The sequence below is a fragment of the Oncorhynchus tshawytscha genome, linkage group LG30 (assembly GCF_018296145.1).
Source record: "Oncorhynchus tshawytscha isolate Ot180627B linkage group LG30, Otsh_v2.0, whole genome shotgun sequence".
NCBI lineage: Eukaryota > Metazoa > Chordata > Actinopteri > Salmoniformes > Salmonidae > Oncorhynchus > Oncorhynchus tshawytscha.
Window position 1 is genome coordinate 38,827,167 of NC_056458.1, and position 26,609 is coordinate 38,853,775.

Here is a 26,609-nt window from a genome sequence, read left to right on the forward strand (position 1 = left end):
ACAGTTTCTCGGACCTGCCTGGTGTGTTCCTTGTTCTTCATGATGCTCTCTGCACTTTTAACGGACCTCTGAGACTTATCACAGTGCAGGTGCATTTATACGGAGACTTGATTACACACAGGTGGATTGTATTTATCATCATTAGTCATTTAGGTCAACATTGGATCATTCAGAGATCCTCACTGAACTTCTGGAGAGAGTTTGCTGCACTGAAAGTAAAGGGGCTGAATAATTTTGCACGCCCAATTTTTCAGTTTTTGATTTGTTAAAAAATGTTGAAATATCCAATAAATGTCGTTCCACTTCATGATTGTGTCCCACTTGTTGTTGATTCTTCACAAAAAAATACAGTTTTATATCTTTATGTTTGAAGCCTGAAATGTGGCAAAAGGTCGCAAAGTTCAAGGGGGGCGAATACTTTCGCACGGCACTGTAAATACTCCTATCTTCTAAAAAAGTACCTGCCAATTTACTACACAATAAATCAAGCTCCTACCTGGTATTGAACAGAAAACTGAAGGGATCTGAAGGCCGTTGTATCTGAAGCCTGCTGGTCAGTCAAGAAGCCTGCTGGTCAGTCAAGAAGCCTGCTGGTCAGTCAAGAAGCCTGCTGGTCAGTCAAGAAGACTGCTAGTCAGTTAAGAAGTCTGTGAGGTTTTAATGCAGTCTCACATTCTGGATTAGTCATGGCCTGCTTGAAAATCACCACATGACAGAAAACTATTTTTCTTTGGCTTTTTTTTTCTAAAGAGATGTGTCACTGATACGTCTAAATAATTACCTTATAAGTAAACTCCAGAAATAAATGTCCTATAAATTTGTATTTTCCTAACGAATCTGTCCCCAACATGTATGTCATTGAAATTATTTATATTATACAACTATTCACAATAATGCATTTGTGTATAATTCACAATAATCCATATAATTTTTGTCGTATAGTGAATGTAGTGTGTCGTAACACGCCATGCGTTCTGTTTCAACAACCCAGGACATGCGCAGGAACCAGAGGCGCATGGCTGACCTCAACTCCACCATCCGCAAGCTGGAGGACCGCAACTCACTGCTGGTGGATGAGAGGAATGAACTGGTATGATCAGGGCACTCTGAATTCCCCCTACCTGGCAGAGAGCCTAGCAATGAATCACGGCAGGGTAGCCTAGTGGTTAGAGCGTTGGACTAATATCCGAAAGGTTGCAAGTTCAAATCCCTGAGCTGACAAGGTGCAAATCTGTCGTTCTGCCCCTGAACAGGCAGTTAACCCACTGTTCCTAGGCCTTCATTGAAAATAAGAATTTGTTCTTAACTGACTTGCCTAGTAAAATAAATGAAAAATAAACATCTTGGGGCATTCCAAATGGCTCCCTATTTAGTTCTGACCAGGGCCCAGAAGGGTGTAGGCAATAGGCTTCCATTTGGAATGCAGCCTTGGTCCTCTGTCACTGAAGGATAACAGTCCTCTTTAATCTGGATTCATTAAACATACACTGAATGCACCTGGCAAAACACCTGTAAATAATTTATAAATACAGTACCTAGTCTAGACCCCTGCCATGTTGACACACTGGACTGAGCGAAACTCTTCATCCCTCCATCTCCCTTTGTTCCCCTTCTATTCTATCTTCATTTGCATCTATCGCTCCCTGTCGCTATCTCACTCTGTCTGTCTCTCTGTCTGTCTCCTCTCTCCCTCTCCTCTCTCTTCCTTTCGCTCTCTCTTTTCTCTTTCTCTCTGTCTGTCTTTCTGTCTCCTCTCTATTTTCTCTATCTCTTTCTCTCTTTTCTCTCTCTCTCATCCTCTCAGCTGAAGCGTGTGCGGGAGTCTGAGAAGCAGTGCAAGCCCATGCTGGAAAAGAACAAGGTGCTGAATAAGAGGAATGATGACCTCAGCCAGACCCTGCAGCGCATGGAAGAGAAACTCAAAGGCCTGGCCAAGGAGAACCTGGAGATGGTGAGTGGCATAGAAATAGAACTACAGACCATTGTCTTAAATTGGGAATCCCCATTCTAGTAATTCTATTTCTATTCTATGGTGAGTGGAATCATCGCACAGATCTCAACACAGTTAGGGCTCCAATAGTTTAGTAAACATTTTTACATTTTACCTTTATTTAACCAGGTAGGCCAGTTGAGTTCTCATTTAAAACTGTGACCTGGCCAAGATAAAGCAAAGCAGTGCGACAAAAACAATAACATAGAGTTACACAAACAAACGTACAGTCAATAAAACAAAAGAAAAGGTAAATAGAAAATATTTGTACAGTGTGTGCAAATGTAGAAGAGTAGGGAGGTAATAAATAGGCCCTAGAGGCTAAAATAATTACAATTTAGCATTAAAACTGGAGTGATAGATGTGCAGATGATGATGTGCAAGTAGAGATATTGGGGTGCAAAAGAGCAAGAGGGTAAGTAATAATATGGGGATGAGGTAGTTGGGTGTGCTATTTACAGATTGTCTGTGTACAGGTACAGTGATCGGTACGCTGTTCTGACAGCTGATGCTTAAAGATAGAGAGTGAGATATAAGACTCCAGCTTCAGAGATTTTTGCAATTAGTTCCAGTCATTGGCAGCAGAGAACTGGAAGGAAAGGCGGCCAAAGTAAGTGTTGGCTTTGGGGATGACCAGTGCAATATACCTGCTGGAGCGCATGCGTGTTTCCATTGTGACCAGTGAGCTGAGATAAGATGGGGCTTTACTTAGCAAGGACTTATAGATGACCCAAGATGTTTATTTTTCATTTATTTTACTAGGCAAGTCAGTTAAGAACAAATTCTTATTTTCAATGAAGGCCTAGGAACAGTGGGTTAACTGCCTGTTCAGGGGCAGAACGACAGATTTGTACCTTGTCAGCTCAGGGATTCAAACTTGCAACCTTCCGGTTACTAGTCCAACGCTCTAACCACTAGGCTACCCTGCCGTGATTCATTGCTAGGCTCTCTGCCAGGTAGCGAGGGCCAGCCAACGAGAGCATACAGGTCGCAGTGGTGGGTTGTATATGGGGCTTTGGTGACAAAACAGATGGCACTGTGATAGACTACATCCAGTTTGCCAAGTAGAGTGTTGGGGGCTATTTTGTAAATGACAATAATAATAATAATAATACAAGCATGCCACAATAGCTCAGTGTTTATGAAGACTGTCTGCAACACATGGGCTATGATTACAGTCCTTATCAAAGTACAGTCTGCATTAGTCTTGTGGATTTAGAAATCCATGATCTTGCAGCTTTGGCCTCAGTGCCCTAACAACCACCACAAGTCTACTTTACTAATTACGAGCCCATACTGAGCAATATAGAGGGTTGTTTAACTCAAGTACAACTCGCTCCACTCACAAAGGTATTTTCTGTTTCTGTAGAAGGAGAAGATCAGCTCCCACCTGCCATTGAAGAAAGCCAACTGTAAGTCTCTGAATGATCTGGACCAGGCGCATGATGACCAGGAGATTGAGTTCCTCAAGCTGCAGGTGCTGGAGCAACAAAGCATGATCGACGAGCTGACAAGAGTGAGTTCTCCTTTTACAAATTTGAATTCCCCTATGTATATATTTTTTAATCAAATCAAATAAAATGTATTTATATAGCCCTTCTTACATCAGCTTATATATCAAAGTGCTGTACAGAAACCCAGCCTAAAACCCCAAACAGAAAGAAATGCAGATATAGAAGCATGGTGGCTAGGAAAAACTCCTTAGAAAGGCCAAAACCTAGGAAGAAACCTAGAGAGGAACCAGGCTATGAGGGGTGGCCAGTCCTCTTCTGGCTGTGCCGGGTGGAGATTATAACAGAACATGGCCAAGATGTTCAAATGTTCATAAATGACCAGCATGGTCAAATAATAATAATCACCGTAGTTGTCGAGAATGCAACAGGTCAGCACCTCACGAGTAAATGTCAGTTGGCTTTTCATAGCCAATCATTGAGAGTATCTCTACCGCTCCTGCTATCTCTAGAGAGTTGAAAACAGCAGGTATGGGACAGGTAGCACGTCCGGTGAACAGGTCAGGGTTCCATAGCCGCAGGCAGAACAGTTGAAACTGGAGCAGCACCACGGCCAGGTGGACTGGGGACAGCAAGGAGTCATCATGCCAGGTAGTCCTGAGTCATAGTCCTAGGGCTCAGGCCCTCCGAGTGAGAAAGAAAGAAAGAAAGAAAGAAAGAAAGAAAGAAAGAAAGAGAGAGAGAAAGAAAGAAAGAAAGAAAGAGAGAAAGAGAGAAAGAGAGAAAGAGAGAAAGAGAGAAAGAGAGAGAGAGAGAGAGAGAGAGAGAGAGAGAGAGAGAGAGAGAGAGAGAGAGAGAGAAAGAAAGAAAGAAGAGAAGAAAGAAAGAAAGAAAGAAAGAAAGAAAGAAAGAAAGAAAGAAAGAAAGAAAGAAAGAAAGAAAGAAAGAAAGAAAGAAAGAGAACTGGTGGACACACCGTATCTGGAGAACTGGTTGACACACAGAATCTGGAGAACTGGTTGACACACAGTATCTGGAGAACTGGTGGATACACAGTATCTGGAGAACTGGTGGACACAGTATCTGGAGAACTGGTGGACACAGTATCTGGAGAACTGGTTGACACACAGAATCTGGAGAACTGGTTGACACACAGTATCTGGAGAACTGGTGGACACACAGTATCTGGAGAACTGGTGGACACACAGTATCTGGAGAACTGGTTGACACACAGTATCTGGAGAACTGGTGGACACAGTATCTGGAGAACTGGTGGACACACAGTATCTGGAGAACTGGTGGACACAGTATCTGGAGAACTGGTTGACACACAGTATCTGGAGAACTGGTGGACACAGTATCTGGAGAACTGGTGGACACACAGTATCTGGAGAACTGGTGGACACACAGTATCTGGAGAACTGGTGGACACACAGTATCTGACTCTTTTGCTCTTTGACAGGTACAATTGGCTGATCTCAGGAAATGTATCCATGGTTGCTGAAGTTGTATGTTTGTTTGTTGGTAGTTCTTAAATGGAAAACTCTAAATGGTGTCCTTGGGACACTCTGATGTCACCCCATTGAAGTTTACATTTAGAAAGGTAAGGGTTAAGGTAAGGGTTAAGGTTAGGTAAGGTTAATAGTTAGAGTTCGGTTTAGGGTAGGGGTTAAGGCCAGGGTTTATGGTAGGGAGGTCCCAAGGATTCCCGGATAGCTCTAACTGTTCTGACATGCTTGATATGTTTCAGGATAGGGAAAAACTATTGCGGAAAAAGAGGCATAAACGAAGCAACAGACCAATAAAGGTAGAGTTTTTTCTTCCCATGACAACACAATAAAAAACATCAGTACAATAATACATTCATCTGCCTTGGGAAATATCTATTACCCCACAATCCTGTGATCTCTCTCTACACAGAGACACATTGTAGTGGACACCTTCTTTGGATACGATGAGGAATCCATGGACTCAGAGACGTCCTCCGTGGCTTCGTTTCGCATGGACCGCACTCCAGCCACTCCTGATGAAGACCTGGATGAGGTGAGACCTGTTCACGTCACAGGCAATCGACACAGTCCCTGGGTGGGGAAGGAACTTTATTTATGATAAGTGATCAATAACCTTTGCACAAGCACCAGCAGCACATCAGCATCTACTTTCCCTGAACCAATGTGTTTCTAATCTCTCTATGGGAGCAGGTGTGACACTTCCTAGCTTTCCTCCCAATGTCTTCTCTCTAACCCTGGGGTCTGTTCATGGTCACAGGGACTGGTCAATGAGGAGTCGGAGCTGCGCTTCAGGCAGCTGACCAGAGAGTACCAGGCCTTACAGAGGGCATATGCCCTGCTGCAGGAACATCAAGGGGGCCTTCTGGACGCTGAGATAGAAGCTAAGGTACAGTGCCACTGCCATTAACGTTAACTTAAATGTCACTGCCATTAACGTTAACTTAAATATCACTGCCATTAATGTTACCTTAAATATCACTACTATTAATGTTACCTTAAATATCACTGCTATTAATGTTAACTTAAATATCACTGCCATTAATGTTACCTTAAATATCACTGCCATTAATGTTACCTTAAATATCACTGCCATTAATGTTACCTTAAATATCACTGCCATTAATGTTACCTTAAATATCACTGCCATTAACGTTAACTTAAATATCACTGCCATTAATGTTACCTTAAATATCACTGCCATTAATGTTACCTTAAATGTCACTGCCATTAATGTTACCTTAAATATCATTACTATTAATGTTACCTTAAATATAACTACTATTAATGTTACCTTAAATATCACTGCTATTAATGTTACCTTAAATATCACTGCCATTAATGTTACCTTAAATATCACTGCCATTAATGTTAAATATCACTGCCATTAATGTTACCTTAAATATCACTGCCATTAATGTTAACTTAAATATCACTGCTATTAATGTTACCTTAAATATCACTGCCATTAATGTTACCTTAAATATCACTGCTATTAATGTTACCTTAAATATCACTGCCATTAATGTTAACTTAAATATCACTGCTATTAATGTTACCTTAAATATCACTGCCATTAATGTTACCTTAAATATCACTGCTATTAATGTTACCTTAAATATCACTGCCATTAATGTTACCTTAAATATCACTGCTATTAATGTTACCTTAAATATCATTGTCATTAATGTTAACTTAAATATCACTGTCATTAATGTTACCTTAAATATCACTGTCATTAATGTTAACTTAAATATCACTGCTATTAATGTTACCTTAAATATCACTGTCATTAATGTTACCTTAAATATCAATTAATGTTAACTTAAATATCACTGCCATTAATGTTACCTTAAATATCACTGCCATTAATGTTACCTTAAATATCACTGCCATTAATGTTACCTTAAATATCACTGCCATTAACGTTAACTTAAATATCACTGCCATTAATGTTACCTTAAATATCACTGCCATTAATGTTACCTTAAATGTCACTGCCATTAATGTTACCTTAAATATCATTACTATTAATGTTACCTTAAATATAACTACTATTAATGTTACCTTAAATATCACTGCCATTAATGTTACCTTAAATATCACTGCCATTAATGTTACCTTAAATATCACTGCCATTAATGTTAAATATCACTGCCATTAATGTTACCTTAAATATCACTGCCATTAATGTTAACTTAAATATCACTGCTATTAATGTTACCTTAAATATCACTGCTATTAATGTTACCTTAAATATCACTGCTATTAATGTTACCTTAAATATCACTGCCATTAATGTTACCTTAAATATCACTGCTATTAATGTTACCTTAAATATCACTGCCATTAATGTTAACTTAAATATCACTGCTATTAATGTTACCTTAAATATCACTGCCATTAATGTTACCTTAAATATCACTGCTATTAATGTTACCTTAAATATCATTGTCATTAATGTTAACTTAAATATCACTGTCATTAATGTTACCTTAAATATCACTGTCATTAATGTTAACTTAAATATCACTGCTATTAATGTTACCTTAAATATCACTGTCATTAATGTTAACTTAAATATCACTGCTATTAATGTTACCTTAAATATCACTGCCATTAATGTTACCTTAAATATCACTGCTATTAAAGTTACCTTAAATATCACTGCTATTAATGTTACCTTAAATATCACTGCTATTAATGTTACCTTAAATATCACTGCCATTAATGTTACCTTAAATATCACTGCCATTAATGTTACCTTAAATATCACTGCTATTAATGTTACCTTAAATATCACTGTCATTAATGTTACCTTAAATATCACTGCCATTGATGTTAACTTAAATATCACTGCTATTAATGTTACCTGTGTAGGCTGTCATTGTAAATAAGAATTTGTTCTTAACTAACTTGTCTAGTTAAATAAAGGCTAAATTAAATTAAATATATATTTTTTACATAAATATCACTGCCATTAATATTCAGTTAAATATCAGTGCCATTAAAGCTGGAATGTGGTCTTGGTGAAACGGCCTCATCCGGTTGTGATATTACAACAACAAAGTAGTTACTTCAAACAGCGAACACTGTTTTCCCCCCGAGCGCCAGAACAGCAGACTATCTACTGCAGATGATTATTTTACCACGATGCTGGATGCTCCTCCTCCGTTTCACTAACAAAACAAAGACAATTAAAAATGAGCTGGGGTGAACAGTGGCTTTAATGTTCAGTAAAATATCACCCACGTAAGATTGTATTTGGCCATCCTCTGCGACAATAGGGATGGGGTCATGCCAGATTGGTTTCTGTATTCAGTAAAATGCTGATAAGACTGCATATGCATTCTAGACTAAGTGTACAAAATATTAAGAACATATACCCCAGTACAAACTACAGCACTGCTCATGCATTCTAAAACAACACCAACCAGTCACATTCAGCTGTATCCAGTGGATGATGTTAATATGAATAATGTTGTGTGTCCCAGGCTCAGGAGCAGCTACATGCAGACATTCTCAGGTACAAGGCCAAGATAGAAGACCTGGAGAAGGAGCTCGCCCACAAAGGACAGGTAAATGACATTACCCCCAATACAGACCAATGACATTACCCCCAATACAGACCAATGACATTACCCCCAATACAGACCAATGACATTACCCCCAATACAGACCAATGACATTACCCCCAATACAGACCAATGACATTACTCCCAATACAGACCAATGACATTACTCCCAATACAGACCAATGACATTACTCCCAATACAGACCAATGACATTACTCCCAATACAGACCAATGACATTACTCCCAATACAGACCAATGACATTACTCCCAATACAGACCAATGACATTACTCCCAATACAGACCAATGACATTATCCCCAATACAGACCAATGACATTACTCCCAATACAGACCAATGACATTACTCCCAATACAGACCAATGACATTACTCCCAATACAGACCAATGACATTACCCCCAATACAGACCAATGACATTACCCCAATACAGACCAATGACATTACTCCCAATACAGACCAATGACATTACTCCCAATACAGACCAATGACATTACCCCCAATACAGACCAATGACATTATCCCCAATACAGACCAATGACATTACCCCCAATACAGACCAATGCCATTACTCTCAATACAGACCAATGACATTACTCCCAATACAGACCAATGACATTACCCCAATACAGACCAATGACATTACCCCCAATACAGACCAATGACATTACCCCCAATACAGACCAATGACATTACTCCCAATACAGACCAATGACATTATCCCCAATACAGACCAATGACATTATCCCCAATACAGACCAATGACATTACCCCCAATACAGACCAACACTAAGACATGGCCTGCTTCCAAAATGGAACCCTTGTTTCCTATATCGTGTACTACTCTTGACCAGGGTCCAGGGCTCTGTTTGGTCAGCGTAGAAAACTATAAAAGGAAATGGCTGCCATTTGGGATGGGTCCTACGACATAGAGAAAGGCTATACACAATGTCCCAGTTGCATGGGTGGCTTGAACTGTACGTGACCTTAGTTATTATGCAATTATTTACCTACTACGAGTACCAAATGTAACAGGGCTGTGAAAAAAAAGAGTGTTGGACTGTTTAGTAGTGATTCGTCTTGGTGACCAAGAGGAAATGTCAATGAATGGTATTGATTCGGTTGCCCCACAACAGAGAATGACAATTTTTAATAGGGTTGTGATTGACGCTAGTATTTCATACACTGTTGGTCAGATCAGTTAACAAACTGAAATGCTATCCATAATGGGATAGCTACACTGAGTGTACAAAACATTAGGAACACCTGCTCTTTCCATTACATAGACTGACCAGGTGAATCCAGGTGAAAGCTATTATCCCTTATTGATGTCACTTGTTAACTCTTAAGATGAAAGGGAGGAGACAGGTTAAAGAAGGAGTTTTAAGCCTTCAGACAATTGAGACATGGATTGTGTATGTGTGCCATTTCAGAGGGTGAATGGGCAAGACAAAATATTTAAGTGCCTTTGAATGGGGTATGGTAGTAGGTGCCAGGCACACCGGTTTGTGTCAAAACTGCAACGCTGCACAGTTTCCTGTGTGTACCAAGGATGGTCCACCACCCAAAGGGCATTCAGCCAACTTGACACAACTGTGGGAGGCCTTAGACTCAACATGAACCAGCATTCCTGTGGAACGCTTTTGACACCTTGTATAGTCCATGCCCTGACGAATTGAGGCTGTTCTGAGGGCGAAAGGGTGGGGGTGCAACTTAATATTAGGAAGATGTTCCTAATGTTTTGTACACTCAGTGTATGATATCGATCTACGGGAGCATATATACATTATATAATGTTATAATATATTGTTATTATATATAGATGTTAGATATTTCATAAGACAAGCCTCATCAGTACGTTGTAACCAGATAAATAGACTGGTAAACTCATTGGTACACTCACTCTAATTCCATGGTTATAAGTAACAGAAGACAATGTTTCCCTCATTGAAACTGGGTTCTATTCTGGCAGGACTCCAAGTGGGTAGAGGAGAAACAGCTGTTCTTCAGGAGGAATCAGGAGCTGCTGGAAAAGGTCTGTCCTTCTATGATATCATTGATGTTATAATAGTATTGCATTTACACCATTCATCATCACATGGAAGCACTTTACTTTCTGCAGTAAAGTCAACTCACCTCGCCCTCCACTAATGTCCACTTCTGAGAAGGGTGATGCATGGTAGCCATTTTGGATCTGAACATTCACTATGCACCTCTTGATATTGCAGAGGTATGGAAGTCCATGCAACTGGCAGGCTCTGACCTTCATGCTATACATCTTGTCTTCTGCAGGTGGAGAAGTTAGATGCAAAATGTGGTCGACAGCAACAGGAGCTGCAAGACTCCAAGGACCAGAATGAGCTCTTGGAATTCAGAATACTGGAACTAGAGGTGGGTCTGGTTATGACAGGTTAATGAAGCATACTGTACATTTCAATGGAATCACAGCTGTTTACTTAAATACAATTGTCTAAGATCAGTGGTGGACTAGATAAATATATATAATGGGTTTGTAATATTCCCATCAATAGATGTTTTACTAAATTGACAAGAACAGAGAGGGACACATTAAACACTTTACTTCAGGCTTGTTTGGGGAACCTTTGTATTCAGTGTTACAGTCTCTCAGCTCAGTGTTTCTCAGCCCCAACACACACACACACACACACACACACACACACACACACACAACACTTGGCAGGCTATTTTCTCTGTTCCGAGCACATCTAGGCCCTGGCCGTGCGGAGCATGATAATTCCTGCCCCAAGACCTACAGCCCAGCCCAGCACTGCTTGCTGCTTCTGCCAACATGCTAATCAATTGCAGTTTTTTTTCATGGCCAGGCTGAGACAGGCTCAGAACACAGGGCTTTGTGCATTCTGTGCTGCAGTGCAGATACTGCAATAAGCCCCCAAAAGGATGGTGCTTCCATCTACTGGATAAAGAATAGAACAACAGAAAATATCCCTGCACTGAATCCCTCCACAGTCTTCTTTGTCCAATCATAAAAATATATATACAGTACCAGTCAAAAGTTTGGACACACCTACTCATTCCAGGATTTTTCTTTATTTTTGCTATTTTTTACATTGTAAAATAATAGTGAAGACATCAAAACTATGAAATAACACATATGGAATTATGTAGTAACCAAAAAAGTATTAACCAACTCAAATCATGTTATTTTTGAGATTCTTCAAAGTAGCCACCCTTTGCCTTGATGACAGTTTTGCACACTCTTGGCATTCTGTATAACAGCTTCATGAGGAATGCTTTTCCAACTGTCTTGAAGGAGTTCCCACATATGCTGAGCATTTGTTTGCTTCTTTTCAAAATAAAGAAAAACCCTTTGATGAGTAGGGGTGTCCAAACTTTTAACTGGTACCGTATATATGTTTTATTGTCACATACAACAGATATATGCAGGGAAATGTGTTGTTTCACAGGGTCAGCCATAGTAGTACGACGCCCCTGGAGAAAATTAGGGTTAAGTGCCTTGCTCAAGGGCACATCAACAGATGTTTCACCTCGTCGGTTCCATCCTTTTAACCAATGCTTTTAACGGATTAAATAAATGTAATTTTCCTCCTGTAGGAGCGTGAGCGAAAGTCCCCTCCGTTTAATCATCTCCGCATGCATCCGTTCTCCGAGGGTGTCAGCGCCCTACAGATCTACTGTATGAAGGAAGGAGTGAAGGTATAACCCATCTCAATAATATCTGATTGCGTTGTAACATTTGACATTTTAGTCATTTAGCAGACGCTCTTATCCAGAGCTACTTACAGTTAGTGCCTTCATCTTAAAATAGCTTGGTGAGACAACAACACATCACAATCGTATCAAGTACATTTTTCCTCAGCAAAGTATTTTTTCAGCAAAGTCGGTTCTTTTTTTTTACAACACGGGATATTTTGTCTTCCTGCTAAACAATGTCAGGCGAAATAGGGTGCTGATTGTTTATTTCAATCCTTTCCCAGGATGTCTGTGTACCTGACCTGATCAAGCTCCTAGACATTCTGGGTGATAATGGGGTAAGTCTGTTGGAATGGGCTCTATAATATGTTGTTACTGATGTTTTGCCAATGTTATCCAATCACTCCTACTTTGCCAAATTATTAAAAATCAAGATTGTTTTACCTTATTTTTATTTTATTTATTCAGAACTTGCGAAATGAGGAGCAAGTGGCCATTATTCAAGCTAGCACTGTCCTCTCTCTTGCTGAAAAGGTATGCCAATACAAAACAAATATTGTTGCTTAGATCAAAGTTACTTGTAAGCAATGTCATAGCCATTCATATAGCATTGTTACTTATCAAAGTCATTGTTGGTGCATTGTGCTGTCTTCGTCTCCCCCTAGTGGATACAACAGATTGAGGGAACAGAGGCAGCGCTGCACCAGAAGATGATTGACCTGGAGCTCGAGATGGTGAGTTCCTTCTCCATTCACATCCCTCACTCACTGTCACATCACGCTAGCTCGGCTTGACTTGAGTAGTTTTTACTGCGTTTCATGGAATTAAAATGTCATATTGCTGCTTATATGGTTTATGGGCGGCAGGTAGCCTAGTGGTTAAGAGAGTTGGGCCAGTAACTAACTGAAAGGTCGCTGGTTTGAATCCCCGAGCCAACTAGGTGAAAAATCTGCCGATGTGCCCTTGGGCAAGGCACTTGACACTAATTGCTTCTGTATGTCGCTCTGGATAAGCGCCTCTGCTCAATGACGTAAATGAAGAGTGTATGTGCACAAGATATTTACTCTTCTGTGTTCCTGGTTTCCTCCCAGTCTTGTCAATATCGCTGAGGCTGTTTCCACTATTCCAGGTTTGTAACTGTGACATAAGCAGGACGTTTGTTGTATGTTGTTATCTCGCAGAAGCAGACGTGTGTCTCTGAATATTGCCTACAGTATTACAAGCCTGGCACATGTTGTGTAATATATCATGTTTGTGTGGAAGAGATGCTCAAACGACTATAAGGTGTAAAGACAACACTACCTGTATCACTACCTGTTGATGTGATGTTAGGGACTGTTGAGGATGGTACTGACTTCTTCAGTCACAGTATTGAGATCAAAACACTGACCCGAGAGCACTGTCCCCCCCCCCACAGGAGATGTTCTGTAAGCAGAAAGGCTATCTGGAGGAGGAGCTGGACTACAGGAAGTCAGCCCTGGATCAGGCCTACACGGTAACTGTTGCATTCCCCCTCATTCAACCTCCTGCCTTTAAATACACAATTGCTTTTTCATTGGCCACAAACGTGTTCCATTTCAAGTGAACTTTGAACATACTGTAAGTGTAACATCGATTGTTGTGTGCAATGCATACACCTCTCCCCTAGCCAGTACCGACTTGTAGATGATGGCTATCTACATACATTATATTATCGTCACTTTGGCTAACTACCCCCTCAACCTCCACCCACAGCAAATCCAGGAGCTGGAGGCTACTCTCTACAACGCGCTGCAACAGGACAAGGTGATCGGGTACGGCGAGCCTCTGAGTGACATGCAGAAGGACGAGCTACGTACGTCTGTGGAGAAGCTACGCAGACAGATGCTAAGGAAGAGCAGAGAGTTCGACTGTCAGGTTCTGGCTGAGAGGATGGAGCTGCTCCACCAGGCCCATCAGGTACAATATACAGTCACACAATATATTCCATTCAGCTGACGCTTTTGTCCAAAGTCACTTACAGTGTATTCATACATGTACATTTTCATGGGTGGCTCCAGTGGAAATCAAACCCTTTATCCATTAAAATGTATTATAAGTACACTCCCTTTGATGACTCAACATGAGACATGACTCAACAGATGAGGACTGTCTGTTGGAATTGCAGCTGAAACTATGTTTTCTCTATGAGTCGCGTTGTCTGAGACTTTAGACCTGAAGCTTTGTGTTAGTGGACACATGTCCTAGTCACACAGACAACCCAGCGTCGATACCTGTTGGTTAGACCAGGATATTCTAATGTCTAATTCTATGGTGGTTAGACCAGGGTATTCTAGTGTCTAATTCTATGGTGGTTACACCAAGGTATTCTAGTGTCTAATTCTATGGTGGTTACACCAAGGTATTCTAATGTCTAATTCTATGGTGGTTACACCAAGGTATTCTAATGTCTAATTCTATGGTGGTTACACCAAGGTATTCTAATGTCTAATTCTATGGTGGTTACACCAAGGTATTCTAATGTCTAATTCTATGGTGGTTACATCAAGGTATTCTAGTGTCTAATTCTATGGTGGTTACACCAAGGTATTCTAGTGTCTAATTCTATGGTGGTTACACCAAGGTATTCTAGTGTCTAATTCTATGGTGGTTACACCAAGGTATTCTAGTGTCTAATTCTATGGTGGTTACACCAAGGTATTCTAATGTCTAATTCTATGGTGGTTACACCAAGGTATTCTAATGTCTAATTCTATGGTGGTTACACCAAGGTATTCTAATGTCTAATTCTATGGTGGTTACACCAAGGTATTCTAATGTCTAATTCTATGGTGGTTACATCAAGGTATTCTAGTGTCTAATTCTATGGTGGTTACACCAAGGTATTCTAATGTCTAATTCTATGGTGGTTACACCAAGGTATTCTAATGTCTAATTCTATGGTGGTTACACCAAGGTATTCTAATGTCTAATTCTATGGTGGTTACATCAAGGTATTCTAATGTCTAATTCTATGGTGGTTAGACCAGGGTATTCTAATGTCTAATTCTATGGTGGTTAGACCAGGGTATTCTAATGTCTAATTCTATGGTGGTTAGACCAGGGTATTCTAATGTCTTATTCTATGTTGGTTACATCAAGGTATTCTAGTGTCTAATTCTATGGTGGCTAGACCAGGGTATTCTAATGTCTAATTCTATGGTGGTTAAATCAAGGACAAGGCAGACAGTCACACCAGTAGAACCCTGATGCACCTGCATAGGAGTCAACATATGGCATTCACTTAACATGAGGAATTCACACTTGTACCCACTTTGATGAAAGAAAGATCAATAAAATACAGTATGTCTAGAAAGAACAGAAGGATAGCTTTCACAGATCCTCAGTCCTATCAGTTCAATACTTAGTATGCAACACTTACACCTGACATCAACTTTATATTGTTACTCTAAGCAGTTACAACATTTAACAGAACAGCATATGTTTTCTGGAATGAACAAGAGATTGTTCAACCCGAATTGTAATTTACTGTAACGTGGAACAATGATACAGCTGCTGCAGTTCCTAAATGCTACTGTAGAGGGCGATGTTCCATTGATTTACAGTTTACACTGGCTGATCCACTCCAGAGGGTAGCAGCATCGTGTGGCAGCACACACAAGCAGCTGCTGAACCCCTTACCAGGCTACTCCAAGGGCAGAGCTGTCAGCATACCTGTCTCACCCATGGTTTTACAGAAAGCATTTAATGTTTCAATAAACCATGCCATAGGCAGATGCTCCAATGAAACCCCAAATTTATCTAAATCATTTTTACTGATACACCAAAACTGTAATACTGATGTTTACCTGACTGTACAATACATATATGTTTTCTTAACGTTTGTTGTAAAGTTTATTTATTTTTCCAGCAGTGATTCAAAAGTGTATGTAAAATATAGATTTATGGAGCATATTTGTGTTGGCTTGACATAAAGTTAATTCAGCTATAGCATGCAATGTTACTGTTGAATAGATTGGATATACTCACTAAGGGAACAACAATGTTTTCAGAGAATCCGAGACCTGGAGGATAAGACAGACATTCAGAGGAGACAAATTAAGGATCTGGAGGAGAAGGTAAGATGGCCGTCAGAGTTATTTACCCTCACACAGGTTTTTCTCTCTCCTCCCTGTTGGCTATAAACTGACTATGACTGTGTCCCAAATGCCATCCTATTTCCTATCTAGTCCTATGGACCCTAGTTAAAAGTAGTGCACTATATAGGAAATAGGAACTCTGCCCCTGTGATGCTTCTGTGACCTGAAGGGGCCTGTTAAAAGATTAAATATGTGTTGTTATCCCTAAGGCTTTCCACTTGACTGACATTCAGTCTGTCTTCTCCTTATATTATCCTTACAGTCAAGCATCAGGCAGACCTTTGTCCCACTGAACCCCACATCACTGACTAGTTAATGAACCAAACATAATGAGGCGTGGCCAGTAGTTCTGCTTCCATTGTTGCACGATACAGAGGGGGATGTGCGGTTTGGTCAGGTCAGCGCATATAGTCAGGACCTTGGCCCTGTTAGGCTAGCCATATCAGGACTAGATTTCTCTGTATTTAAATAAAGTTCAATTCATTGATAGTTCCCCACCTAGTAGAACAGTGTTTCTTAAGCATCCTCTGTTTCTGCTTGTAACTAACATGTCTTCTGTTTTTCCGACTCTCTCCTCTCTTTTTCTCTCTCTCTTTTTCTCTCTCGCTCTCTCTTTTTCTCTCTCTCTTTCTCTCGCTGTCTCACTCACTCTCTCTCTCACTCTCTCTCACTCTGTAGTTTTTGTTTCTGTTCTTATTCTTTTCTCTTGCCTTTATCCTTTGGCCTTGATGTCTGTGACATCTCCTGCAGCAGAGGTGAGTCTGGCCTGGTCAATAAACTCAAGAGAATTTTCTCATCTTCCTTTCTACACTCATCTGTTTCCCCTGTTGTTCTTCATCTCCCTAGCGACCATCAGGACCTGTGATCGTCTTTGTAGTGTAGCCAACGTGTCTTTCCACAGTTGTGATTCATGAAGTTCCATTGTTTAGGGAATCATGCTATATGTAACTAATACTTTTCCTTTTCATTGAAGCCAACCCATTTTTCCTTCACAGTTATGAAGAAGAGCATTATTTAGTGCTAACCTTTGTCAGACTGGGACGTTGCGTTCTTGGCATGTAAGCTTTGTTTGGTCTGCCGGCTGCTCGGCCGCTTCTTAGTCCTCCGTATGGATAATGCTGTAATGTACACACAACCATTGTTGGATTGATCTCATACTCTTCTATCGTTGTCTCTTTCTTCTCTGTTTGCAGACAGCGTGGAAACCTGGAGATTGTGTTTGTGACTGCAGTGGGTTTTATTTTGGGGAGAAGAGAGTCGACTTTGTGACTCATATTGTAACAGTGAGTGGATATGGAACTGTTGTGTGTTGGACATGGCTGGGAATTCACACCTGTTTGATTTGGGACCTCACTCTGGGGATATACATAATGTATGCTGCACTGCACTGGACTGATCCTTGGACCATGGAACTTCTCTCAACTCCGTGGGATAACTGGAACAGAACCCTCAGTCGGAAAACACACACACACACACACCCGTGTAAACAGTCATATACACTGTACACGCTGATACAAACATACTGGAAACACACACACACACACGCATGCACACACACACACATCAACCCACTTTTAAAGACAAAGGAAACCAAAGTCTAGGAGATCTTATCTCTGCCATGCAGGGGAACGCTACACCATCCATCTACTCCAAGACTACACCCTGGCTACATACCGGCTACCCCCAGACTACCCCCAGAGTACCCCCCGACTACCCCCAGAGTACCCCCAGACTAACCCCAGACTACCCCCAGAGTACCCCCGACTACCCTAGCCTACCTCCAGAGTACCCCGACTACCCCAGACTACCCCCAGAGTACCCCCAGACCACCCCCTTGACTACCCCCAGAGTACCCCCCGACTACACACAGAAGAGGACAGGAAAGACTGCTGTAGGCTACATCAACAGGCCTCACCAGACCACAGTCCTTCCAACTCTCTCCCTCTTCTCTCTCTCTTATAAACCTGATCGGGCGCTCTTATGTGTGAATGCACCCCTTCACAGGAGTGACGAGACATGATCAGGGCCTGTGAGTGGTGACTGACTGATCTGATGGTGACTGAATGACTGATCTGATGGTGACTGACTGACTGACTGTTCTGATGGGGACTGACTGACTGTTCTGATGGGGACTGACTGACTGTTCTGATGGGGACTGACTGTTCTGATGGGGACGGACTGACTGTTCTGATGGTGACTGACTGTTCTGATGGGGACTGACTGACTGTTCTGATGGGGACTGACTGACTGTTCTGATGGGGACTGACTGACTGTTCTGATGGGGACTGACGGACTGTTCTGATGGTGACTGACTGTTCTGATGGGGACTGACTGACTGTTCTGATGGTGACTCTTCTGATGGTGACTGACTGACTGTTCTGATGGTGACTGTTCTGATGGGGACTGACTGTTCTGATGGGGACTGACTGACTGTTCTGATGGTGACTGACAGACTGACTGTTCTGATGGTGACTGTCTGATCTGATGGTGACCCACTGACTGTTCTGATTGGGATGGACTGTTCTGATTGTGACTGACTGATCTGATGGTTACTGACTGACTGTTCTGTGACCAGGAGACACAGGACATGGGACACCCAGGATAATGTGTCTCCTCTGGTCTCAGACCAGCTGAAACAGCTCAGGTGATGGCAGAGATAGAGAAGTACGGGAGAGAGGATCCACTATGTGCTCACACACGGACCCACAAGATATCCTTTTCAACAGAAGACCAAGGATTCTGTTTGTAGACTTTAACTGTCATTTTTTAAACCAGCAGACAGAATGGAATTAGGTCTCTGGTTCTACTTCCTTTCCTTTTTTAATAAACCAAAAGTCCCAGTCGATCCCCATGTACCAAGATTTCCACAGAGAAAAAAGAAGCCCCTCTATATGGCTGTGTAATATATAGATTTGTTGATATGTACATGTGTCTTGATGATTTCTGTAGTCTCTTTTCTTCTTTCTGTGAATATGACCTCTTTCTCCTCTGCAGCTTGAACAGTAGAACTACTCAGCCGTTTCTAAATACTCCAACGTATGAAACACTCTGTTTATTGTGGTGACAGCTGCAAAGCAACTTTACTTCCTCAATTGTACTGAACTTAAAATAATTGGAATATCGATATTTTCCTCCACTCTTTTTCCTTTCACATTCCCTCTCTTTTGTACTCTTTCAAGATGGTCAATTGTAGCCTACCAGCAGGAGTTTCATGGTTTATACTGAATGACGATTACCACTCCCTTTAAATGAACAGTAAACACTACGTCCCAGCTACCTACCTGCATCCTAAACAGCTTTGGCTGATTCTGGTCATTGTCTTCTCAGCAAATCGATCAGGAATACTGTAAAACGAAAAGGAATACTGTACCTCTTTCAGCAATGACATGCCTTTTAGCTCTACTGTATTTGACTAACACCTCTTTCAGCACCATGGACACCACAGGGGTTGGTTCTAACCTTCCTAACCCACCATCCCCATCTCCCAACTGAAATAGGAGAAAGTTGACGAAATGTCTACCTGCTGGTTCTGCTTCTCTCCTTTCACCCTGACTATGTCCTGGTCTTGCAATATTAACTACATGTCCCTGTCCAACCCCTCACCCACCCACGCTAGCTCCCCCACCCGGCCCTATTTAGCGGCCTAGGAACCCAAAGCATCCCATTACATACCTGTACATGTCCCTCTTCTCTTACATTACACTGTAGGAGAATGATTGACACGATTTTGGAACAAACTCAGCCAACTAGCGATTGCCTTAAATGCGCTTTCCCCATCAATTTGTAAGTTATTTTTAATGATTATGTTTTTGATCAGTTAGTATGATTCTGTAATGTTGTACATTTCTTTTCACCGAGGACATTGATTTGTATATCTTTACCCTCCTGTCTTCCAATGAGAATTTAACCCCCTCCTCTTCTTTCAAGTATATTAAACAAACAAAAAGGGATAATGATGAAAATAAAAGTTCATGGCTTGCAGTTTTAAGTGTCAGTATTTTTGTGACATCTTATTTCCAAATCTCATTTGTGGTTGTGACTGACTTTTCCAGAACCTGTTGTTACAGCGTGTCTCAGTTGCTCCAGAACCTGTTGTTACAGAGTGTCTCAGTTGCTCCAGAACCTGTTGTAACAGCTTATCCTAGTTCCTCCAGAACCTGTTGTTACAGCACGTCTCAGTTTCTCCAGAACCTGTTGTTACGGAGTGTCTCAGTTGCTCCAGAACCTGTTGTAACAGCTTATCCTAGTTCCTCCAGAACCTGTTGTTACAGCACGTCTCAGTTTCTCCAGAACCTGTTGTTACGGAGTGTCTCAGTTGCTCCAGAACCTGTTGTAACAGCTTATCCTAGTTCCTCCAGAACCTGTTGTTACAGCACATCTCAGTTTCTCCAGAACCTGTTGTTACAGCACATCTCAGTTGCTCCAGAACCTGTTACAGCACGTCTCAGTTGCTACAGCTCCACTAACCTAATGGAAACCTGTTGTTACAGCACTCCAGAACCTGTGCTCTGCTGACAGAGTGTTTCAGGCTGGGGTGTTTCAAGGTTGTTAAATAGGGTCTGGTCATGGAACCTTTACAGTTATGGGATATTACTGTGTTACAGAGGCTGGGGAAGGGGAAATAGGGTCTGGTCGTGGTTAAGGGATATTACTGTGTGAGGTGGGGAAGGGAAATAGGGTCTGGTCGTGGTTAAATAGGGTCTGGTCGTGGTTGTTAAGGGATATTACTGTGTGAGGTGGGGAAGGGAAATAGGGTCTGGTCGTGGTTAAGGAATATTACTGTGTGAGGTGGGGAAGGGAAATAGGGTCTGGTCATGGTTGTTAAGGGATATTACTGTGTGAGGTGGGAAGGGGTCTGGTCATGGTTGTTAAATAAGGTCTGGTCATGGTTGTTAAGGGATATTACTGTGTGAGGTGGGGAAGGGAAATAGGGTCTGGTCATGGTTGTTAAGGGATATTACTGTGTGAGGTGGGGAAGGGAAATAGGGTCTGGTCGTGGTTAAGGGATATTACTGTGTGAGGTGGGGAAGGGAAGTAGGGTCTGGTCGTGGTTAAGGGATATTACTGTGTGAGGTGGGGAAGGGAAATAGGGTCTGGTCGTGGTTGTGTGTGATGTTCTACTTGGCCATCAATTGGAAACGACATCCAAAACAGTACTCATACTGTAGCCATTACCTACCTATGTAGGATCGTAATTTGATCACTTTTTTGTTGCTGAGAATTTTCCTGCGCAGCAGGCAATGCAAACTTGTAGTGTATTTCAGTTTTTAAAAGGCTTCAAAACTTTGTAATTTCCACTTTCCACTTCCATTTCCACATCAACCCTCTTAAACATGTCCATTCATTATAATCCACATAATAATTCACATTCCTTGTTGCTGCAGGATTATTGTCCTGCTGTAACAAACTGGCTCAAATTAAGATGATACATCTGTACCAGCAAGTTAGGGACATGAATTATGTTTTATTTTTTGCTGTACATTACCTATCATACACTGCTTTGAATGATGTTCGTTTTGTATTCTGACCATTTGCTTTGTCCAATAGGTAATCCATTGACATAATACTGTATGTTTGTGTTATGGAACCCAGTTGACCTGGTTGCTGAAAGCTCCTCTACATTTTGGGAATCCTACAGTAAGTGCTTTTTGGCATTTCACCCAGGCAGAGCTAAAGGTCCCTGTTCTCTGACTAATAGAAAAAGGAGATGTTTCAGAACAAAGTCAATCCAGGCTAAGAGTCTGTCTTTTCACTTATCCTCTCTGTCCCAAGCTCTGTCAGAATAGAATGGACCCATTGAGAACTCTGGTACACCTCTGCCAGTGGGTATCTGCCATGAGTAGGCTTTCATCTAACAATCCATCTGCATTTCATCATGTACTCTAATGACAGAAAGGTCATTCCCAAGGAGACAGAGCTGGTACAGTTAAACAATCAGTTTTTCTAAAATGCCTGTCTACAAATGTACTTTATTTTCGAGATAAAATTAAGAGTGACAGTAGAGAAAATAGCATGGCTTAATTCTGCACAGTTGTGGTCTAGTCAAAACAACATCTTAGGTGACATATTGCTGTGTGTAAACACGTTTTTGTCAGCTGCTCACTTGGGAAAATAGAACCTTTTCAATCAGCACTCGTACTCTGACACATATGGCTTCTGAGCTACAGCTCATGCTATGAATCAACAAGGATGTGTTTCATAGAAAGGCCATCTCCAGACCAGACTGTCCTCCTGGTTTTCTACCAGAACAGTGACAGCGTCTGGGAGTCTCTTACAGTATGTCATTACTATTACTAACTGGATTTCTGTCCCAGCAGCTCGGGAGGCTCTCCCATTACAAATGGATGCAGCTGGGCAGCTGGCCTGATCTAACTGCAGCATCATATAAATAAATATAAATCAATGGCCTGTATTTGTTGTTCTCCACCCAGGTTATAACGGTGTGTCAGCACATCCATCAGTCGTCCCCACCCCAACCAATTCACCAGGTGAGGGAGGAGCTGTGGCTTAGATAGGATGGAAGAAGCTGATGGATAGACACTTTGATAAATTCCTGTAAAGTGGGGGCCCTATTTTAATGTTTGCGAAAAATAATCAACCATTTTATCCTGCAGGAATGATAATTTGTTACTTATATGTTTTCTAAGTGTGACGGTTTCTGAGGCCTTATGTGCCAAGAGGCATGAAGAGGATAGACTGTGTTTTGTGTCTAGGCATTATAAGGGATTGTTGTATCATGCCTGACTGAGACCTGTTGTCTTTTTTTAGGGGCATTCATTTCAAAGTCCTCCATTTATTTATTTTTTATATTATGATGTCTGATAATCCTCCCGGTGCTCCGATGTGGGTCAGTGTTCATGCTTAAAAACAAAATGAAGTATAGAATAGCATCCTGTAGGCATAATCACCGTGTCCTTGAATCCAAACGGAATTCTGCATGTCACAAGGTTTAGTTTAAAGCTTAAAAGTACAATATAAAGGTCAGATACTATAACTCCCAGCGACAAAGAGGAATCTCATCATTCACGTGGGAAAATCTGACTAAATCAGAGGGATGGTTGTTATTAGTCTTACACATATCTCCTGAGTGGCGCAGTGGTCTAAGGCACTGCATCTCAGTGCAAGAGGCATCACTACAGTCCCTGGTTAGAATCCAGGCTGCATCACATCTGGCCGTGATTGGGAATTCGGTAGGGCAGTGTACTATTGGTCCAGCGTCGTCAGGGTTTTGCCGGGGTAGGCCATCATGGTAAATAAGAATTTGTTCTTAACTAACTTTCCAGGTAAAATAAAATATCCATTGCAATGGGGCTTCAGGGTTATGTGTACTGCACATAATCAGAACCATTTTTAGAATTCATTCTGATGTGCCTGTAATGTCCAGTACCATTTATTTTGATCTGCTTGCACTGCAGCCATGAGATCACACTAACTATACTATAACTAACATCATACTATACCTCCCAGAAACAAAATGACCTAATAGCTTATACTTGGTGTACCAGTCAGGCCTAGAAATCAGCCTCTCAGGCAGTATGAGAGAGAAGAGTGCAATCAAAATAGGAGGATAATTGTATATTTGGCATCTCTATAAGCTTCATTCCTTAGTCACATGCATGTGAGAGAAATACACTGTAATTCTTACACGTCGATGTGCTAAATGTCATCTTTTAGCTAGACTTACTGTGATAGCCAGCGGATTTTGTCATTTTCCTTGAAGAATGTTTGAAAATAGACTTCCAACAATTGTGGGCAAATTTGCAACTGAGCTGGGGAATATTTACAACTGAGCTGGGGAACATTTGCAAGTTGAATAAGAAGAAACATGTGGCATTCATTTGAAAGGATGGAAATGATCCAAGGCTGTGAAGCATTTCATCTGTTGTCTTGTGTTGTTTAGCATTCTCATGTGATGAATGTCGGTGGTTACATTTGTTGCTGCTCAGTAGTCAGATAACTTGATATGCCATGGGAACCACTCAACTGGGCTTCGTTCAGTGGATCATCTTTTGATCCTAAAGTCCAAGTGTGTTTACACTGTAACTATTAGGACATGAGAGAGTGGTCCCCCTTGAAGAGCAGCCAGGCCTTATTCGTTTGACTGCTTAGTGTCAGATAATAAGCCTGATGAGGCTGGACATTAAACCAAGTTTATTTCTAAGTAGGTCAATTCCAATTGACGGCACCCAAACAGACTTTATGAGAAGGAGCTGTTTGTTTGTTAAAGGCACAGTGCAATCAAAAAAAATGTTGCCTGTTTTTTATATCATATTGTACAACAGCTGATGAAACTTGCACTGTAAAAAAAATGTGTTTTTTATCAGTGTTATTTCCTGATAGTTCCTGGATGTAAATACTATCTACACAGGACCTTCTAATCAGCAGGTTTGCATGGACGGAAGTTTCAGCTTTCCATGGTCACATCACCATGCGGTAAATTGGTTAATAGACCAATAACAAAGAGAGTTCTAAACCTCTCTGCCAATAACAGCGAGTTTTGAGTTTTCCCCTCCCACTCAGACCACTCTCAGACAGTTCTAGCAAAATTCTTGAGAAGTATCCAGCTGCAGACTATGCTCGCTGAAGCCGCTTGGTCTGCGAATCACAAAGCGCATGCATCGCAGATGGTATTTTTGTGTTTCAGTTGGTATGTGCGCGCACAACCTGAACTTGCGATGTGTCCCACGGCGTCAGTGTGCAACGCACATACAATTGAGGTCGGAAGTTTACATACACTTAGGTTGGAGTCATTAAAACTAGTTTTTCAACCACTTCACAAATTTCTTGTCAACAAACTATAGTTTTGGCAAGTCGGTTAGGACATCTACTTTGTGCATGGCACAAGTCATTTTTCCAACAATTGTTTACATACAGATTATTTAACTTATAATTCACTGTATCACAATTCCAGTGGGTCAGAAGTTTACATACACTAAGTTGACTGTGCATTTAAACAGCTTTGAAAATTCCAGAAATACCAGAAATTCTGATAGGCTATTTGACATCATTTGAGTCAATTGGAGGTGTACCTGTGGATGTATTTCAAGGCCTACCTTCAAACTCAGTGCCTCTTTGCTTGACATCATGGGATTATCAAAAGAAATCAGCCAAGACCTCAGAAAAATAATTGTAGACCTCAACAAGTCTGGTTCATCCTTGGGAGCAATTTCCAAACGCCTGAAGTTACCACGTTCATGTGTACAAACAATAGTATGCAAGTATAAACACCATGGGACGAGTACTATATCTACATAACCTAAAAGGCCGCTCAGCAAGGAAGAAGTCACTGCTCCAAAACCGCCACAAAAAAAGCCAGACTACGGTTTACAACTGCCCATGGGGACAAAGATAGTACTTTTTGGAGAAATGTCCTCTGGTCTGATGAAATAAAAATAGAGCTGTTTAGCCATAATGATTATTGTTATGTTTGGAGGAAAAAGGGTGAGGCTTGCAAGCCGAAGAACACCATCCCAACCGTGAAGCACGGGGGTGGCAGCATCATGTTGTGGGGGTGTTTTGTTGCAGGAGGGACTGGTGCGGGTGTTTTGTTGCAGGAGGGACTGGTGCACTTCATAAAATAGATGGCATCATGAGAAGAACAATTATGTGGATATATTGAAGCAACATCTCAAGACATCAATCAGTAAGGAAGTTAAAGCTTGGTCGCAAATGGGTCTTCCAAATGGACAATGACCCCACGCATACTTCCAAAGTTGTGGCAAAATGGCTTAAGGACAAAGTCATGGAATTGGAGTGGCCATCACAAAGCCCTGACCTCAATCCTATAGAACATTTGTGGGCAGAACTGAAAAAGTGTGTGCGAGCAAGGAGGCCTTCAAACCTGACTCAATTACACCAGCTCTGTCAGGAGGAATGGGCCAAAAGTCACCCAACTTATTGTGGGAAGCTTGTGGAAGGCTACCCGAAACGTTTGACTCAAGTTAAACAATTTAAAGGCAATGCTACCAAATACTAATTGAGTGTATGTAAACTTCTGGCCCACTGGGAATTTGATGAAATAAATAAAAGCTGAAATAAATAATTCTCTCTACTATTATTCTGACATTTCACATTCTTAAAATAAAGTGATGATCTTAACTGACCTAAAACAGGGAATTTTTACTAGGATTAAATGTCAGGAATTGTGAAAACTGTAACGGTTTTCGTCGTCTGAAGAAGAGGAATCGGACCAACGCGCAGCGTGGTAAGTTTTCATGCTTTTTATTGAAACTGAACACTATAACAAAATAACAAA

At 41.2% G+C, this 26,609-nt stretch overlaps 1 protein-coding gene across 4 annotated transcripts in view; it reads left to right on the forward strand.

Moving 5' to 3' along the window:
• Window positions 1–20,335, forward strand: part of jakmip2 (janus kinase and microtubule interacting protein 2) — a 40,495-nt gene extending 20,160 nt beyond the window's left edge. For 2 of the 4 annotated variants that reach the window (XM_024393540.2, XM_024393541.2), the window contains exons 5-22: window positions 992–1,090; window positions 1,805–1,951; window positions 3,360–3,506; window positions 5,192–5,248; window positions 5,362–5,484; window positions 5,710–5,838; window positions 8,444–8,527; window positions 10,516–10,578; window positions 10,836–10,934; window positions 12,138–12,239; window positions 12,521–12,574; window positions 12,705–12,770; window positions 12,902–12,970; window positions 13,654–13,731; window positions 13,971–14,174; window positions 16,268–16,333; window positions 17,033–17,109; window positions 17,548–17,601. In XM_024393540.2, the coding sequence (XP_024249308.1) occupies window positions 992–1,090; window positions 1,805–1,951; window positions 3,360–3,506; window positions 5,192–5,248; window positions 5,362–5,484; window positions 5,710–5,838; window positions 8,444–8,527; window positions 10,516–10,578; window positions 10,836–10,934; window positions 12,138–12,239; window positions 12,521–12,574; window positions 12,705–12,770; window positions 12,902–12,970; window positions 13,654–13,731; window positions 13,971–14,174; window positions 16,268–16,333; window positions 17,033–17,083 (1,638 nt within the window). In that variant the 3' untranslated portion in view covers window positions 17,084–17,109; window positions 17,548–17,601. Of the gene's footprint in view, window positions 1–991; window positions 1,091–1,804; window positions 1,952–3,359; window positions 3,507–5,191; window positions 5,249–5,361; window positions 5,485–5,709; window positions 5,839–8,443; window positions 8,528–10,515; window positions 10,579–10,835; window positions 10,935–12,137; window positions 12,240–12,520; window positions 12,575–12,704; window positions 12,771–12,901; window positions 12,971–13,653; window positions 13,732–13,970; window positions 14,175–16,267; window positions 16,334–17,032; window positions 17,110–17,547 lie in introns of all 4 variants that reach the window. The other 2 variants (XM_024393539.2, XM_024393538.2) reach the window with 1 other exon arrangement.
• Window positions 20,336–26,609: the final 6,274 nt, after the last annotated feature.